This window comes from Gossypium hirsutum, chromosome D10 (genome assembly GCF_007990345.1).
Source record: "Gossypium hirsutum isolate 1008001.06 chromosome D10, Gossypium_hirsutum_v2.1, whole genome shotgun sequence".
Lineage (NCBI taxonomy): Eukaryota > Viridiplantae > Streptophyta > Magnoliopsida > Malvales > Malvaceae > Gossypium > Gossypium hirsutum.
Window position 1 is genome coordinate 8,841,257 of NC_053446.1, and position 17,363 is coordinate 8,858,619.

A 17,363-nucleotide genomic window follows, 5' to 3' on the forward strand; every position below is an offset into this window, starting at 1 on the left:
TTAAAATTTTTTTATTTTAAAAAAAATATTATTATTATTATTTTTATGACATGTGTCACCATTCTATTGACCGCTAGCTTAAAATCTAACTGTGCTAATGAAGTACAAATAAAAAAATACCAACTTGACTTACTGTTTCCAAGTTTATGTACTAGTTAGGTTAAAAGGAAAGCTTAAGTACTAAGTAGGTAGAAGTTGTCAAGTTAAAATACTTTTGTACATATTAACCCTTTTCATTAACATGATTTATTAATTCTAATTATTTGGACATTTATGATATTCCTAAGTACGTATAGTATAGTTGAGGGACCAATTCCTTTAAAAAAAAAAGCCTTTGAAATGTCAGTTTGAAAAACGAGGGAACTCAATCCACCAACTTAATTAATACATATAACTCATATACTTACAAGTGTGGTACCACTTAAAAGAATGTATCTATGCAAGTATTAGTTGAAATAAAAAATAAAAAAAATCGAACTGTTCTTTTTCGAAAGAACATAAATAAATTTAGATTTGTAGGATTGGAAAAGAAGCATATAAGTATATACTTAATTATTCGAGGATAGGAAATGTATATGTACATATAACGAGTGAAAGGCTAGCTCCCCACCTAAACATATGCTACCACACATTAATTTATATAAATCTATTTATTTCTGAAAAGACAACTCATAACTAACATCCAATATGGGTAGACAGATGCGACGATACGGATATTTGTCAATAATATGTAATAAAAAATGTAAACTTGTTTTTTTCAAAAAAACATAAAAAAAATACATTATTCTATATCAGGACGATATATCATTATTTGTTTGATATAATTTTGTGAATTTAATACGTATTTTGTCTGATATTTTGTTTCTGTTATGTTTGAGATTGCCTTCAATACTTTCAAAAACCTGACATATTGAATGGAATTAATAGGGAGAGAGAGCAAGTAAAATTTTCATTACCATCACACCACGTTTACATAACCCATTACAATATCATCCTCATTTATCACAATCTCTTTCTCCATGCTATAGCTTATCTACCAATGGACCTTTATTTCATGTATTCAAAGCTGCTGCCATGGCTACTTCTGCAAGCTTTTGTAAGTTCAACTTCACAACAGTATCCACAAACATCTTAGTATCCTCTTCAGTGTTCCCTTGAGGTATCTCCACCGAATAAGACTCCAAAACAATACTATATACCTCTCCTCCTCCTCCTCCTTCCTTAAACTCATGAACCGATGTCACAGCTCTATAATTATTCAGCCTATGATCTCCCCCCACAACCCTAAAGCTCAAAACATGCTCATCGTCATTTAATACCTCTAGTACTTCGGTGCTCGTCGACGCCGGTAAGCCCGAAATAACTGTAACATCTCTCACACTTCCAACTCTTCCGTCTCCTTTCATCGTGCAACTCTTGATAAAGTGCTTGTACTTATTAGGGTTTTCGAAATCGCGAACGAATAGCCATATAAAACTTAGGGGAACGTTGATACGTTGTGTAAGTAAAGATGTGCATGTGTTTGAGGATGAAGGAAAGGTATGGTAGGTTTGGATGATGGACTCGAGCTTGGAGATTTCTTCTTCAGTTAGATTATTATTGGAACAGGTGATAAGACTAGGGTTCATGGCATGGGGTTGTGTTGCTTTGGGTGCTGAGCTTGGTTTGGGTTTTTTCTTGGAGAAGAAATTGTCGGTGATGAGGGATGATGGAAAAGAGTGAATTTCGGAGGATTTATTCTAATTCTTGTATGGTATAATCTCCCATTTCATCATGTATATATATTATAATGTATCAGAACATTTTTGTTGGAATGTTAAAAGATTAAATTATATATTTTTATGGAAGTTTAAATATAATTTTAGGATTAAATAAAAAAATTATCATTTTTGAAGGTTAAACTATAATTTTACCATTATTTACTCAGAATTTTATGAACTTTAAAAGAGTTAAAGTTGAAATTTTATATTTTAAGGAGGTCAAGGCACTTGCTTGCCCCCTTTGCCTTCGTCCCTACCTATACATACATAATTTATTGGTTGCATATGAATTTATACATGGTCACAATCTTAAATACAAACTCATAAATTGTTTTATTTTTTAATTATTCAATACATTAACAAAATTGGTTTAAAAGATGAATCCGATATGTTTAGACTTCAAATCTTAATATTTACAATATTTTTTTATATTTTATGGAAAAAAAAGTAAAAAAATTGTTGCTAAAAAAAATTCAAGAAAATCTTTAGGGTGAATGACAGCCACGAATTTCAAGTATATAAGGTTTTTCCATTTCTTCATTGAACAAATTTAAATGGGTGTTGAAAGAACATGGTATAGATTACATGAATTTGAGAAAGGTATTTCGGTTACTTCAAGTATTTTCCTAAAATTTCCATACCAACTTGGTTGTATTGTTTACATGATTTTTTTCTTGAAATGGCATGTAAACTTTAAGCAAAAATGTATAATGGAGAGTGACCAAGTTCATCTATTAGTATAATCCCATTATTAAGAACTAATCAATGACGTATCTCTGTCTTTGAAAATGATTATTCCAATTGGTTTGCGAGGTGAGAGCAATTACAACTAAAAATAGCTTCAACTTGACATAATTCTAATACAAGAAGGGGAAGCAATTAAGCAAGTGGGCATTTCATAAATGTAGAGTTGGGTGTTAGAACAATTTTGTCTCTCTTTATGTGACTCTCGTACATGGGAAAAATCTATTAAATCAAGTTGACTAAATGTATGTCACAAGTTTATTTAATGGTCTTGATGCCCCATAGCATCTTTGAATAATGGTGTGGACTTTCATTTCCTTTAATTATATATAATTATGTACTAGTAATAAAGTTATATGCAGATGATTTGCCAAAAAAATATACACATACTAAGTTGTGCTTTGTTAGACTAGTACAATGACAAACCACTTTCTCACCTCTTTTTTCTTTCTTTCTTTCTTTCAGCCCTATATAGATGTATATTATATATGCATCTCATGAGCTTATTTCGCATCCCACTACTCTCGCAGGTCAACGTCTTTTACTAAGAAAGATTATCGCACTAGCTACAAAAACATCTGCGAACTCAAGATCTCTTAATTTAAAGATTTCTTTGTTTCATACCATTGCCTTTCACATAGTATGTATGTCTTGAGATATGGAGGACAAAATCTCGAGACATGATCCTGTATCTGAAGATATTTGAATTCAATAATTCTAGTTTAGCTTTAGGGAAGATAAGTCTCGAGACAACAAGGCCTCTATCGATTCATTGGCCCAATTATTGGGCAGTTGATTCCTAATTTTTGTATTTTGGTCACTCAAGTGTTGTTTTAAGGGCTTGACTGAGTTTGATATTTGTTTGAAATGATCCATAGATGTTTGAATTGAATATTTTCATGCTTTTAACTCGTTAAATATGTTTTGATTGTTTGATTGAATATTTGAGTCACTTTAATGACAGAAGTGACATTCGTTATGTGATCGTGCTTTCAAACCGAGTAAGAAGTGTTGCAAGGGGGCCAAGACACTCACTCTCTCTCTCTCAAGTCCTTGCAGGTAACTCACACTCTGACCATCCTACCATCTCTACGGCTGAGTGAAGCGTCATGATGAGTCACCACAACCTCCACCTCTTTGTATATTATAAATAATTACTTGTTTATTTTGAATATATATTATACATATGCAAAAGTTGAGGATGTAAAATACCTTCTCCGTTGGAAAAACCATATTTTGGTCATAATCTTGAAGTTTCACATGTACGGTAATGTTAGCCTTTGATCAATTTGCTAACTTTCAACATCAAATTTTAATAAATATGAATATGTGTATATTTATATTTAGAGAAGTACTATAGTTGACATATTAGAGGTGTTGAAGTCTACTTGTGACAGGCTATTAGATTGGGGTAGAACAACGCTTTAGGTGGGCTGCAAGATAAAGAAACAAGTTAGCAGGTATCAGAGTTGTTACTCCGAAGCATCCTCTGAAGTCTGGTGTCTTAAGTTAGTTAAAGTCTTGAAGAAAATGGAAAACAAGAATTATGTTAAGAATTGGGATTAGTCATACTTTATTCGATTCCATGGCTTTTGGTATTTATAAGTTTTTGTGAAGCTACTCAAGCTTCTGCCTACATCTAACTATCAATTTTTATTTGCCCATTTGTTTATTTCGTATGTTTAGTGGTGTTAACCCTTATTCATTTTGCGGAGTAGTTGAGCTAGCGATGCTCTGTATAAGCTTCAAGACGCAAGCTTGAGACAGAGAACCCATATAAAGCTTTTATGCCTTATCCCAGTTTGTCTAGGTCAAGTATTTTGGGCCGAATTGCTCCTTGTTAAGCAACATTGTATTTGGACTTAAACCCATTTTATTTATAATTTAACATTTGTCTAGCTTAAGTTGTTTTGCTCCTTGATTATCAACATTATATATGGGGACTTAGTTAGCTCTACCATATATTTCATAAGGTGGGTTCGAATCCCACCAAGCTTTTGTAAGTGCTCACATTGTCTCGTGGTGAGTGATTGTACATTCATATACAGTGCGCTCCCTCCGTAAATCATATATAATTCTCCATGGAGAGAGATAAAACTTTCTATCATTGAGGGATTAGGTCGACATTCTCGAGGATGACACTTCAAAGACTTCTCCAAGAGGAGTCAATCCGCTCAACAAATCTCTTCAAACTTACGGGTTTGGGTATACTTTCATCTAGAAATATTGAAATTCCGATCCTATGCGAGTGATCATCTAACAGTGGCTTTCACCACCAAGTTTTTAAAAGAAGTTTGAATGGTCAACGAAGAAAAAATGAGACCAAAACACAAATGCAACTTGCATTGTTGCATTTAGACTCGACCCTCCACCCGATTAAGTCACTCAGACATGTACAATTCAATTCCAGGGCATTTAAAAATGAAAACACCCAATGGAGTTGAAACCTCAGAGTAGAAAATTTGGACTATTTATAGCAAGTAGTCATAAACATGGCTTAAATTAATCAGAACGCGTTTGACGAGAATAAACAAAAGGTTTATGATTAATCGAGCTTTTAACCAATAACGAATTCATTTAAGTAGATTTATTTAAATCAAATATACCCACCACGCTCCTCGTCTCCATTTCCATTTATGATGACTATAAATTAGACTCATCCTTGTTCTTCATCCCGTTCATTAATCACTCTTCCTCTCTTTCGATGCAATTTTCCTTAGATCAATCTACCATAAACTATGGGTAATATTTTCTCTTTTGAATTAATGTGTTGTGATAAAATAACCAGCGGCTGCTGGGATTGTGTTGCCGGCCAAGCAATCTACACATACCAGCTTGAAGAAAGCCTTTCTGAGTTGAAGACAGCTTTGGACGAATTAAAGGAGCAAAGGGCCGATGTGATTAAGAAGGTTAACATTGCTGAACAGCAATGTCTGAAGCCACTAAACCAAGTTCAAGGATAGCTTTCAAGAACTGCAACTATGATAAACGAAGTTGATCAACGAATTATAGATGGTAAAAAAGAAATGAAGAACCTATGTATGGGAGGCTGTTGCTCCATGAATTACAGGTCTACCCTCAAATTTAGCAAAACGGTGGTCAAAAGACTCCACGATGTTAAGGTTTTAAAGAGAAAAGGAGCTTTGGAGGTGGTTGCTATGGAGGTACCCGCAGCTCTGGCGGTTGAAAGACAGTGCAACTCTTCCGTAGGCAAGGAATCTATGTTGAATAAGGTGTGGAGCATCCTTGAAGAAAAACATGCGAGGATTGTTGGTATATATGGGGTTGGTGGGGTTGGTAAGACCAGCATCTTGACTGAAATCAATAACAAGATCAGTGTTCCATCCAATGGATTTGATATGGTGATATGGGTAGTGGTGTCTAAAGGGTTTAGGATTGCAAAGGTTCAAGACGACATTGCAAAGAGGATAGGCCTTTTTGGTGGAATGTGGGGAGAAAAATCTGCTGAAGAGAAAGCTATGGATATCTTCAGAGTTCTAAGAGAGAAGAAATTTGTAGTGCTGATGGATGATGTATGGGAACGAGTTGATGTATTAAAGGTAGGGATACCTCTCCCAACCTATGAAAGTCGTTCCAAAATAATCTTTACAACTCGTTCTAATGAGGTGTGTGGCCAAATGAGGGCCCATAAGAAGATTGAAGTTCAATGTTTGACAGAAGAACAGGCTTGGGAATTGTTTGAACATGATGTTGGCAATGATATCCTTGATGGTCATCCAAACATTCGAGAATGTGGAGGATTGCCTCTTGCACTCATCACCATCGGTCGAGCCATGGCTTGCAAGAGAACACCTGAAGAATAGGAATATGCAATTCAAGTCTTGAAGAGATCAGCTAATTCCGTTTTTCCAGATATGGATGAAGAGGTATATCCACTTCTAAAATTCATTTTCGATTGTTTACCAAATGGCTCGGTTCGTTGTTACCTTTTATATTGTAGTTTATTCCCAGAAGATTATCGAATTCCGAAAGAAATTTTCATAGATTGCTGCATAGTAGAAGGGTTTATGGATGAATATGAAAGCATTAGTCAAGCTCGAAAGCAAGGCCATCAAATCATTGGTTCTCTTATTCATTCATGTTTATTGGAAGAAGCAAGTGACTCGACAGTAAAAATGCATGATGTAATTCGTGATATGTGTTTGTGGATAGCATGGAGGCTTTATGCACACAAGTGGAAGTCTTTTGTTCGAGCCGGATATGAATTGACTCAAGTGCCTGAGGTTGGAAAATCGAGAGGTATAAAAAGAATGTCATTGATGCAAAATAAGATTGAAGCTCTAAACGAACCACCTTACTGTCCTGATCTTCAAACTTTGTTTCTCAATCAAAACCAGTTAAAGGTGATCCACAATGACTTCTTCCAATTTATGTCTGGTCTAAAAATTCTATGTTTTAGAGCTAATAGAGGTATAAGAGAATTGCCGGTGGGAATCTCAAAACTTGTATATCTAGAGCATTTGGATCTATCATATACAGGTATAAGACAGCTACCAACTGAATTGACGGGTTTAGAAAAGCTGAAATGTTTGAAATTGGAGTACTTACTTGATGGCATCAGAATCCCAAGAGGGTTGATATCTGGGTTCTCAAAGCTGCAAATGTTGAAGATGATGGGTTCTTTTCTTTTCGACAAATCGGCTGCCAAAGATAACAATGAGTGCTTAGTAGAAGAAATGCAGAGCTTGAACCACCTGAATGAGTTGAGCATGTCAGTGACAAGTGCTTTTGCTCTTGAGAGATTAATGAGTGCTGAAATGTTGCATACCTGCACCGAACAGATTGGTCTTCACTCGTTCAGGGACTCAAAGCAACTGAATATTCTATCATTAGCAAACTTCAAGTGTCTAAATTACATACAGATTAGTAAATGTGAGAGTTTGGAAGAAGTGAAGACTGAGATGGACATAACAAGGGCAAAAGCACCTAACCAGACTCAAATCCCTGTGGTTGAACCTCAAATGTGCTTTCAAAGCCTTGTCAAGGTATACATATCAGGATGTTCAACATTGAGGGACATAACATGGTTGATTCTAGCTCAAAATCTGAGGCATTTTATAGTAATAGATTGCCATAAAATGGAAGAAATAATCAATGAGATAAAACTGAGTCAGATAGCAGAGATGGTATGAACTTTAAGCCCATTTGCAAAACTCAAATCTCTTTATTTACAGTATCTACCAGAATTGAAAAGCATTTACAAGGATGCTCTGCCATTCCCATGCATGAAAGACATTCATGTGTATGCATGCCCAAAGCCAACGAGACTTCCACTCAACTCCGACAGTGCAAAGAGAAACAAAATTAGAATTCATGGAAAGGAAAAGTGGTGGAAAGAGATGCATTGGGAGGATGAATCCACACGAAATGCTTTTCTTCCCTGTTTCATTGCAGAAGTAATCTTACATTCACCCTTGTTGTTCTTCGATTCGCTGCATGTTTGCTTTCAGAAAGTAACTTTCTTATCATTTTGTTTTGTTCTTGAAAAACATGTAGATTTGAAGCAAGGCAATCATTCATGCAGCTATCCTCTGACATGCTTAATATGGCTGACTGAAGACGAAGAACCCTCAGAAAGAACAATCACCTATTGTTCTAAGTCAGCAGATCGTGGAAGACTTTAGGCACTTCTTCTCACTAATAATTTTCTTTGCAGTTTCTGTTCTTATACACTTTATTAATTGACAAATGAACAGAACAATATGGGGCATTTTTTCAGAACATATTCCCCAGAATCTTAGGAAAGCCTGTAATAATTTTAAAAAAAAAAGTCGCAATAAGAATGCATAAAACTACTAATTTAGCAGCCTTTATGTACCTTCCTTCACAGCTTGTTGTGCCCACTTGATAGTTGACATTGCCAATGCATCCATTGGGTCAAGACATTTCTTAAGAAGTGGATCATCTCGTGGCAAAAGATCACAAATATCATTGGACGCAAGGATAACAGTGTTAACTGCCCTCACCAAGAGGACTTGGAGAGCGATTCTCAGCAGATTTTGTGCCCCTTCCATGTCTTTTCTATTTATAGCATCAATTGCAGGGATTACAGTGTGCTCCATGGTTGCTTTGTCTGGCAGCACAACCTCAAATCCCTGTATGCGTACATAAGGTTTAAAAACAGTGATACTGAAGATCTCCATGGTAAGTGAGAGAACACCTTACAAAGGTTTCGAAAACACTGATATTGAACCTTTTTGCGAGATTATTTATGATCAAAAACATAAAATGCGCTCATATCATGCCAAACATATAATCTAAACTAGTTAAGAGATACCTACAAGCTATGAAGGATAATATATATGTGTATTTATACGTGTATATATATATTTACATCCACTTAGACTTTCCCTCTTCCACGCCCTGGCAGCGGCCAAATTGCCTCAATCATGGAAACCAATAATAGATTGATCATTATTTAAAATCTTACAGGTGTTATATTCTTATCTGCATTTCTTAATATTTTGAAACTTTTAGTTGGCAAATTTATTACCTAAACTTTAGTCGGTGCCTTCAAAAACATTCCAAGCATATGAAGGTCAACCATAAAGGATCTCCTTAACAGACAAAATGTATTCTATTTTTTTTGAATATATAAATATATATATATTTGCATTTACCTAAATGCATGTACTATTTCTCAGGGCAAACAATCAGGAATGAATTTACCTCATTCTGCAGTTTCTCTTGGTAAAACCCTGCTTTTAAAGTCGCATCAGTGGCAAGTACCCCTATCCGCAAAGGGCTTCCAGCTTCTAGTGGCTTCAACTTGGCTTCCTTAAGCTCCCTGGAAACACACTCAGCCATGTGAAGGGAAGGAATAGAACATCCCTTAAACACTTCATCGTGCCATGAGTGTGAAATATGACAAGGCACTACAATGCACTGAGCTCCTGATTTCTCAAGGAAAACTCTTTTACTTAGTAAATTTTCAACAATCGGGCTATGATCAAATTGCGAACGTGCATTTCTACTGCAGAGAGAAGAAGAATTCCTCTCCAGGGATAAAAGCTCCCTATTCAACACTGGATCAGAGCAAAGAACAAAGGGCATGCAAGTCTCTTCATTTTCTTTACTCCAATGAACAAGTTTTCTAACGAAACTGAGAGTAGAATCAACAGATCCTCCTCCCATTATTCCCACAGTATTAGGATGACAAAGCAAGGACCCAGCACAGCTGCTTAAAGAAGCATTACTTGAACTAGAACTGTTCCTAGATTCAGGAAATTCCCCACTTTCATCAGTGTGTAAGATCACTGAGGACGGGGGCATAGCTAGAACCGGATTCAACACTCTCTTACAAACATTTCTCTGCCTAGTTACAGACACTGATAAGTGAGATCGGCAATTCAGTGACATTTGCAAGCTTGTATTAAACATCTCTACAGGTAAGGTATCAAATGAAACCTATATACAAGTATAAAACTCTAAATTCCAAAGGCAATATCAGCTTCTGGAAACTAAAACCCACATCTAAAATCTATTGAAATTTAGCAAAATATGCATACTTCACTTGAGAAGGCCATATAGAAACCATCACAGCTTCTGGTTCTCAAAACAAAATTCCCAGCTTTCAGAAACTGGTAAGCTGAAAACTATTGAAAAGATCACTTGTAGAATCTTATCCCACGATTTCTACCCTCTACAACCAAAACCCACTTACAGAACTAGCCAAAAGTCCACCGTTGATCAACCTTTATCATAAACTATAATCCCAACAAAGCAAAACAAGTTCCCAGCGACAGAAACTACACTAACAATGCAAATTCCAGACACAGAAGTAAAACCCAATTCCAAACTCAGTAAGGCTTCTCTGAATAAGCTTGAAGAGTTTAAAAATAAAGCAAACAAAAAAAAGCAAAAAACAACAAGGGTAAAAATGAAGACAGAAAAGCTTTCGAATTCTGAAGAATTTCTCGATATGCAGCAGTGGGTAGTGGGAAAGAATGTTGGTGCTTTTGAGAATATGGATCTGACTATCTCACATTTATTCTCAAAGTAGTGTTAATTTGTGGTTAAATATAAGGTGGGAATTTTTCTAGAGAAGAAGACAAAGTAATTAAGGATAAACATACGTTAGTCTTTGTCTGTTACCTGGTGTTTGTAGAAACCATTGTTATGGAAGGATGCGTCTCAAACTTACTCTTCTTAATTTTCCAACTCAAGACCTTGGATTCCATATTTCAAAGTGATTGAACCAAAATATTGAGTTTCATCATCTTGTTTTTTCTTTTATAGAAAAATGGAGCAGTTCCTAATACAATATAATTACAAGTATAGTGTTGATACAAACATGTTGGGCAAATTATATTTTAGAATCAACAAGGGTAAAATAGTAATATATTGCATAAATTATATTTTAGACTCACCGGCAGGTCGGGTACAATAGTAATATATATTGAAGTTTTAGACATCACATTATTAAAAAGAACAATCACGAATCCTGAACATAAATCGTAAAATGAACATAAATAATAATAATTGCAGTGCAGAATAAACCTATACAAAACACACCTGACACAGGTACAAATGATTAAATAGTTGATTTCTAGGTCAACAATTTAACACTAAAGTGGAACAATGTTACTTCAATTTAATAAAGGCATACCAATTGGTACACTAGCTCGAACACAGGGTTGATTCTATTGATGATGTGTGTGACATGTTATTTTCTCAGCTGCAACTTTTTGACAGAAACGCTGCAATTTTAGAGAACAAATGTTGATGAAGTTATCAAATACAACAATGAACATTAAATATAATAAATCCTTTTTGCTTTAATACAGAAAAGGAAAGAAGCTAATAAAAAATTGTACTAGGTCTCAAAGCTGCTCTGAAAATACATCTCTGATGTTTTCTTTCCCTTTTCCAATGGTGGGCTAATTGTTTGCTTTTTTGGTTTCAAAACAGTATACCACCAAATTTTGCAATATCGCAGTATCATACTCCACCGATGATTCCATCTACCTTTCACGACAATTTGACTCGCCTTGCTCTGGGACTATGGATTAGTTTTCTTACATCCTTTTTAATTGACAAAAAAGCACAAACAACAGCAAGTATCAAGGTTGGGTACATTTGAATAGATTTTGTGGGGAACATGTTATGAAATTGTCCCAGAACGATATCTCTGACAAGACTCCATATTATAAGCATTGTCCCAAACAGGCTCATTCTTGCACGCCTTGAGAGACCTATAAAAGCTCCCACCACAGACAAGTAGCTTCCGGCAAGAATCTGCAAAAAGAAGTTGGGATATTTCTGAAATCATTGAATCACCAAAAAGTTTCTATCTAATCACAGATGGATATGAGTCCTTTTGTGAGTAAATGTTTACCTCTAGGCGCTGGAGATCAGATACAGCAGTAGATTTCCTCAAAGCACTGATGTTATATAATTTCAGCAATTTGCTATACCTTGGAAGAGTCCTTCTTTTGATGATAGCATTGGCAACAGCCCCTGGATATAGAAGGACTTAACTACATATGTAGGGAAGAGTTCACTGGCCATCAACTGAGAGGTTGTTACCTCAATGGGTGTTTTGCACATTCCAAATCTACATGGTACCCTGCACAGCAGACCAAATCAATAATTTGGGTATATTCTGATTTCGATTTTGGGGATTTTGGCATATATTTAAGAAAGTGTTTAGCATTGCTTTTAATTATTAAAAAAAAAACACTTTTTTTACCGTAAAAGCAAATCTTAAACAAGGGGATTTTGCCATTTGAGGCCAAACCCATAAAATAGTGCTAGAATGCTAAAAATGGTGTTTTTATCAGCTGGAGGAGAGTTTAGTGGAACCATTGGTGCATTATTTTGTTCATGCACATAACTCATTTTGTCTTCCCTTCCCTCAGACATGTAGGAGTTAGCAAAGCAAGAAGAACAACAAAATATATGAAAAAGAACAAAGGAAGTTAAAATGACACAGTTCCTAGCAATAATGTTTAAGCAAAATAGCACAATTGTTGTGCTAAACTTTCCAGTTTATGAAATGTGGTGACTAGAAGAAAAGAGAGAAGCAACAGATGGCATGGAATATTCAGTTTCTTTGAAATACTATAAAAGACAAAAAGGAAGGCCATACAAACTGGAGAAGAAAAAGGGGGGAGGTGAAATGTAATAAGTACCTGAAAAGAGGGATTTGGAAGATAATAAGAAGGAAATACATAAAAGAAGCAATGAAGGAGATGAAGTTTGCCCATTCCTTTGAAGAAGCCATTGGAGAATGGAAACTTTAGAAGGTCCCCCACGCAATGGGAAGGAAAAAGAAGAGGAGCTGCAGAGAGGAAATAGGAGATCTTGAAAATGGAAGAAAGCAAATGAATATTACTGTGGTAAAACTTTCTATTTTGAGGGGTTAGAAATCATGAGGTCATTTTGTTCACACGTTTACATTCTAATTTTGTTCTACTTTGGTCTTAATTTCAGCTTCATAATATCCAACAAGTGTTTTTTTCTTGACTTAAAATTACGACTTAAAATAAAATATAAACATAAAAGATAATATAAATACGATGTAAATACAAAAAAATGAATTATTAAAATTTTAATTTATTTGTTTTTTATTTTTACTTTATTAGTAAAATTTGTAAATGTGCATTATTTTTATTTAATATGACTTAAATTTTATCTCACGAGCAAACACCTCTTTAATTAAACTACATAAAATAAAATTCTATAAAAACACATATTTATTAGAGGTTTTTTTATTTATTTTAAATTAAAACAATATATTTTAAAAAATTGTTCTCTTTTTTAAAAAAATCACCCCAAAGAAAAACCCTATTCCCTTCTGTATATATATATTTCTTTTCCACCTAGACAAATGTGTCAATTCAAATAATATCTATACCACCTAATCTCACAATTATAATAATGGATATCAGCGTCGTTCTAAATTTTAACGCCTGGCTATTTGTTTTAGTGTTGCCCCTCAAAATCATCATTTATGAATACAAGTTGCAGGGTTATGGCAAATGAGATTGGCACAATGGCTAGTGGCCATCCAGAATTAATTCCAGCTTGCTTAAAAAGTTTCGTAACCATGAATTATTGATCCACCTTAAGAAGAGAGTAACCCGGGAATGAGAATGGTGAAAGTAATATTAATTAAAAAAACTTAATAAGCTATTTGAGTCGAGCAATAAATATCAGATAACTCACAGTTCTATCACCTTGTCTTGGATGTTATGCAGCCTTCCAAGTCCCTTACATTGATCCTCTCTAGTTACTATTTAAACCAATTACCAGAAAATAATCTAGATACAATATAACCTAAAACTTTCTTCTCTTTCTTCTTGTTCAAGGTACATCAGTCTTGCCAAGAGCTAGAGTGCACATACAAAGAATGAAGAAACAGGTCTGGTATTAGGGTGCTGTAGTGGCTGCTGAATTAATATTAGTATGAAACGTCTTTATCCTAAGAAGAGGGAGAATGCATCATAGATATACCTCTTTCAGGTTCAGCCTGTCAGCTCCTCCATTAAGCCCTATTGATACAAGGAAAATAATTAGAAATCAATAAGGATATACAGTCCCTTCTCATGATACAAGTAAAGCTAACTAACTGGAAAATGCCACCCACCCGTGCAACGTATTGCTCGGCATCAGTTCGTTTGAGAAAGTGCATTGAGTGACGAGCAAAATTGGCAGATTTATCACTGAGAATTATTCCACTACCCAAATCTTCAAGCACCCTTACCTTGATGTAGGGATCTTTTGGAGGCACCATATCCTAACAAACCAAGCAGTTTAGCCATTGCAATCTAATTAACAGTGACAGATGCTTTATAATGCTTTCTGAGAGAATAAAATCTGTATGGTGGAAGACAGTCCGTTTCCTGTTTAACTACATTGCAATTACTTGCTTAAATACGGTTTAGACTTACCAGAATCTTTCATTATTGGAACAGTATATTTGTTAGTTGTAACATCAATAACTAAATAATATTCTAAAGGGTTCCCTTTGTAAATTTTAATCAAAGGTTTGCATTGAGATACCCCAGAGCTGTAAGTTCTTACATGTAAAGTGTTTAATTCATAAGAGAGACCTTACCACATTCACATCAAGGCTCAGTTGTGACATGTATGATTTCAAAGACTTAGAATGATCTTTGAAATACTGTTCTTCTGAGTCACTGAACTTTTCCTGAATTTCACCTGGAAGTTCATGAAGCAAACCTACTTTCCATGCCAACTCTCTTATAATTTCTGCTCGGTTGTACCTGTGTAAAAAAATAGTAGGTTATGGTAAGAAACCGCATCTCAACATGTAAACTAGGGAATGACATCATAAGGTGTGAGAAACTTACACATATGCCATTAGGCAACGCTTGTTGCGAATTAGAGAAAGGTGGTGAATGAGTGCTCCATAGTGGTCTGCATTTCTAGCCGTTTGGACTTCCAGTCCCTCCTCTTGCATTTTCCTATCATAACATAAATCATGTTAAGGAGCTGAATATTTGGGCAACGGAAATTCGCTACTAAACTCTAAACCCAACCATTCTCCCCAAAATGAAAATAAGAGGCATCTCAAAGAGTGCATTGTACGTTCTGCAGTGTCAGCGCAACCAAAAACTTTAGACAGAATATCTCATTGCAATCACTTTTCAACCTCAAGATCTGGTAAAAGTTCATATATACAACCTACTGGAATTAGTATGCATAGAATTGAGAATAAAGATAAAAGTCCACTAGTTAACACGAATGCTACATTAAAGTTTTAACTACCATCATATCCAAGATTATTTTCTTTTTTATTTAAAGAAATTTCCAGAATATAGAGAATTAAATCTATAGAAGGTGCTATGAGACACTTGGAGCATAGAGGTTAAATCAGATGCTGGTCGGTTGACTAAAGAATGGACAAGGCAGTACCACCTAAGTTCAGCGGATGTAATTACAAACTGAGGGGATTAGGAAGGACCAACAAAAACAAAAGGATAAAGAAGCAAAGTAGCAAAACGGAATTACCTTATCAATGACTGAAGTGCATTATGATGTTCATTGCATTCTTCAATCACTCGTTCAAACAGCTCATTCTGCATGATCACATCCCATACAACAATAAATAGGAAGAAAACACTCAGCATGAATAGAACTTTGACACAAACGTTAATTAAGAAAAAAAAAGAATCCCTCTAGCTGAAGGTTCAAGAACAGCGAGTATAATGAGTTAGTGCTTGAATACCAATAAAACTGGGGGCTGGCAGGCCCAGGGAAAGGCGGACAGGCAAATCAGGAAAAGAAAAGATGGATGCATTCCAACAAAAATTGACACTTTTCAAGGAAAATTGTCTTGAAAATTGATGAATACAAGAATTCTCTCACCATTTCACACAGCAAAAAGAAAATGTTCTCAAAATTATGCTGTTATTGACGTGCTAAAATCTTGGAATCTATACCGATCATGTAAAGAATATATCTAAAACTAAACTACTAAGAATTTTAAAGATCCAAAAACTTGATCCTCCAGAGTTAACGTCACTTTGAGAAATAAACAGCCGATTTTCAGAAATATTGTAATTTAGCCTATAACTTAAGCAAATAGTGCTATGAAAGACACCCAAATTCAAAGAAAAAAGCATGCCCATCAAGCAAATTTTCTATTCAACTTTGTTCGTTCAACCCTGAAGCATTTTAAATGTGCAATTAAAACTAATTTCAAATGTGCAATTAAAACTAATTTCAACAAAATAAAATGAGCAAGCCAAGAGCCTTACATTGAAAATCTTGAGATGCCCTTTTTCACCATCGGCAAACTCTTTCACCAGCTCGTACGCCTTTCTTCCGTGCATCTTTCAATTATATATTTTACCTTCAAAACCCAATTTTCTTTGAGACATTTCTCCGAACATGTAGCATAATTATTTTTTTAAAAATTTATATATAATAATAATAATAATAAAGCAAATGATTATGATTTAAGAACTACGCGAACAGAGAGAACAAAGAAACAGTAAAAAATGGGTTTCTGTGAAACTGAAAAATGAAGTTTTAAATACCTATTTTGGGTGTTTGGGAGAAGATAAAGTGAAAAAAAAAAAAACTAAGTTTTGTTTTGTTTGGATCTGAAAGTAGGGTGGAGAATTTGGCGGGTGATGTTTTAATTTTTAAATTTAGCGCCATTGAAGGGTTTTGGGCCAAGTATTCATACTTGGATCACTGTCCCTATAGTAGGCTTTATTCTGTCTCTGTCTTATTGAAAAATAAGACTGATATAAAGTTAATTTGTTCTTTGTTAAAATAAATAAATCATAAAATTGCACTTAATTTAAATGTTAATCCATAGTGTAATACTGTAATAGTAAAGGTAATGTTTTATTATCTTTATAATATTTAATTTCTTGGATATAAAGAAATGCATAAAGTAAATAAATATTAAACCATCATGATGAGAAAAGATAAAGTTATCAGTGTAAATTCATAATTGTACAAACAATATCCTTGATAGCATTCTTTGGCTAAAGAATGGATAATTGAACATGGTGGGAGTGTTGGCCTTATGAAATTTCAAGACACAAATAAATATGAAGTTTCACCACGTGATATACATTATTAGCATAGCTATGTTGAAAATTTGAAATTTAGGGATGACGTACAAGCCTATTATATTCGAGTCGTCCATGATATAACATCAAATCTTAAGTTCAATGAGACAAAGACAAAGTACATCGTCTGTATGTGATTGCTAGCATTATAAAATAATGTATAATATATCATCACAAGGTACCCATAATGGTAAAGGGAATGATGAGTATTATACTCTTAATTACATGAACATTCTTGATGAGATATACCTATGTGAGTGTAGCCACTTTTAGGAGTTTAAGG

The 17,363-nt window shown here is 34.6% G+C and overlaps 4 protein-coding genes and 1 pseudogene across 6 annotated transcripts; 1 reads left to right on the plus strand and 4 right to left on the minus strand.

Moving 5' to 3' along the window:
* Positions 1-670: 670 nt before the first annotated feature.
* LOC121222372 (abscisic acid receptor PYL3) lies at positions 671-1,849 on the minus strand. The gene has a single exon (XM_041103046.1). The coding sequence runs from the start codon at positions 1,626-1,628 to the stop codon at positions 1,053-1,055; it is 576 nt and encodes a 191-aa protein (XP_040958980.1). The 5' UTR covers positions 1,629-1,849; the 3' UTR covers positions 671-1,052.
* A 2,550-nt stretch (positions 1,850-4,399) lies between these two features.
* LOC107914170 (broad specificity amino-acid racemase RacX) lies at positions 4,400-10,593 on the minus strand. Of its 2 annotated transcripts, XR_005919614.1 has the most exons (4): positions 9,195-10,593; positions 8,344-8,620; positions 7,074-7,293; positions 4,400-6,317 (listed from the first exon to the last, which is right to left on the minus strand). XR_005919614.1 is itself a non-coding variant. In XM_016842966.2 (3 exons), exons 1-3 carry the CDS (start codon positions 9,903-9,905, stop codon positions 7,268-7,270), a joined length of 1,014 nt encoding a protein of 337 aa, XP_016698455.2. In that variant the 5' UTR covers positions 9,906-10,593; the 3' UTR covers positions 6,763-7,267. The 2 variants fall into 2 exon arrangements, 1 of the variants encoding a protein (XP_016698455.2); XM_016842966.2 differs by lacking the exon at positions 4,400-6,317 and having other exon boundaries at positions 6,763-7,293.
* Positions 5,270-6,328, plus strand: LOC107915304 (probable disease resistance protein At4g14610). The gene is made up of 2 exons (XM_016844472.1): positions 5,270-5,435; positions 5,517-6,328. The coding sequence occupies exons 1-2, from the start codon at positions 5,270-5,272 to the stop codon at positions 6,326-6,328; spliced, it is 978 nt and encodes a 325-aa protein (XP_016699961.1).
* Positions 10,594-11,085: 492 nt separating the features above from the next.
* Positions 11,086-12,851, minus strand: LOC107915943 (uncharacterized; annotated as a pseudogene).
* A 771-nt stretch (positions 12,852-13,622) lies between these two features.
* Positions 13,623-16,672, minus strand: LOC107914874 (DNA replication complex GINS protein PSF1). Of its 2 annotated transcripts, XM_016843922.2 has the most exons (8): positions 16,535-16,672; positions 16,253-16,347; positions 15,504-15,571; positions 14,843-14,956; positions 14,587-14,755; positions 14,116-14,265; positions 13,983-14,020; positions 13,623-13,858 (listed from the first exon to the last, which is right to left on the minus strand). In XM_016843922.2, the coding sequence occupies exons 2-7, from the start codon at positions 16,325-16,327 to the stop codon at positions 13,994-13,996; spliced, it is 603 nt and encodes a 200-aa protein (XP_016699411.1). In that variant the 5' UTR covers positions 16,328-16,347; positions 16,535-16,672; the 3' UTR covers positions 13,623-13,858; positions 13,983-13,993. The 2 variants fall into 2 exon arrangements, with proteins under 2 accessions (XP_016699411.1, XP_016699410.1); XM_016843921.2 differs by having other exon boundaries at positions 16,253-16,559.
* Between the last annotated feature and the right edge of the window lie 691 nt (positions 16,673-17,363).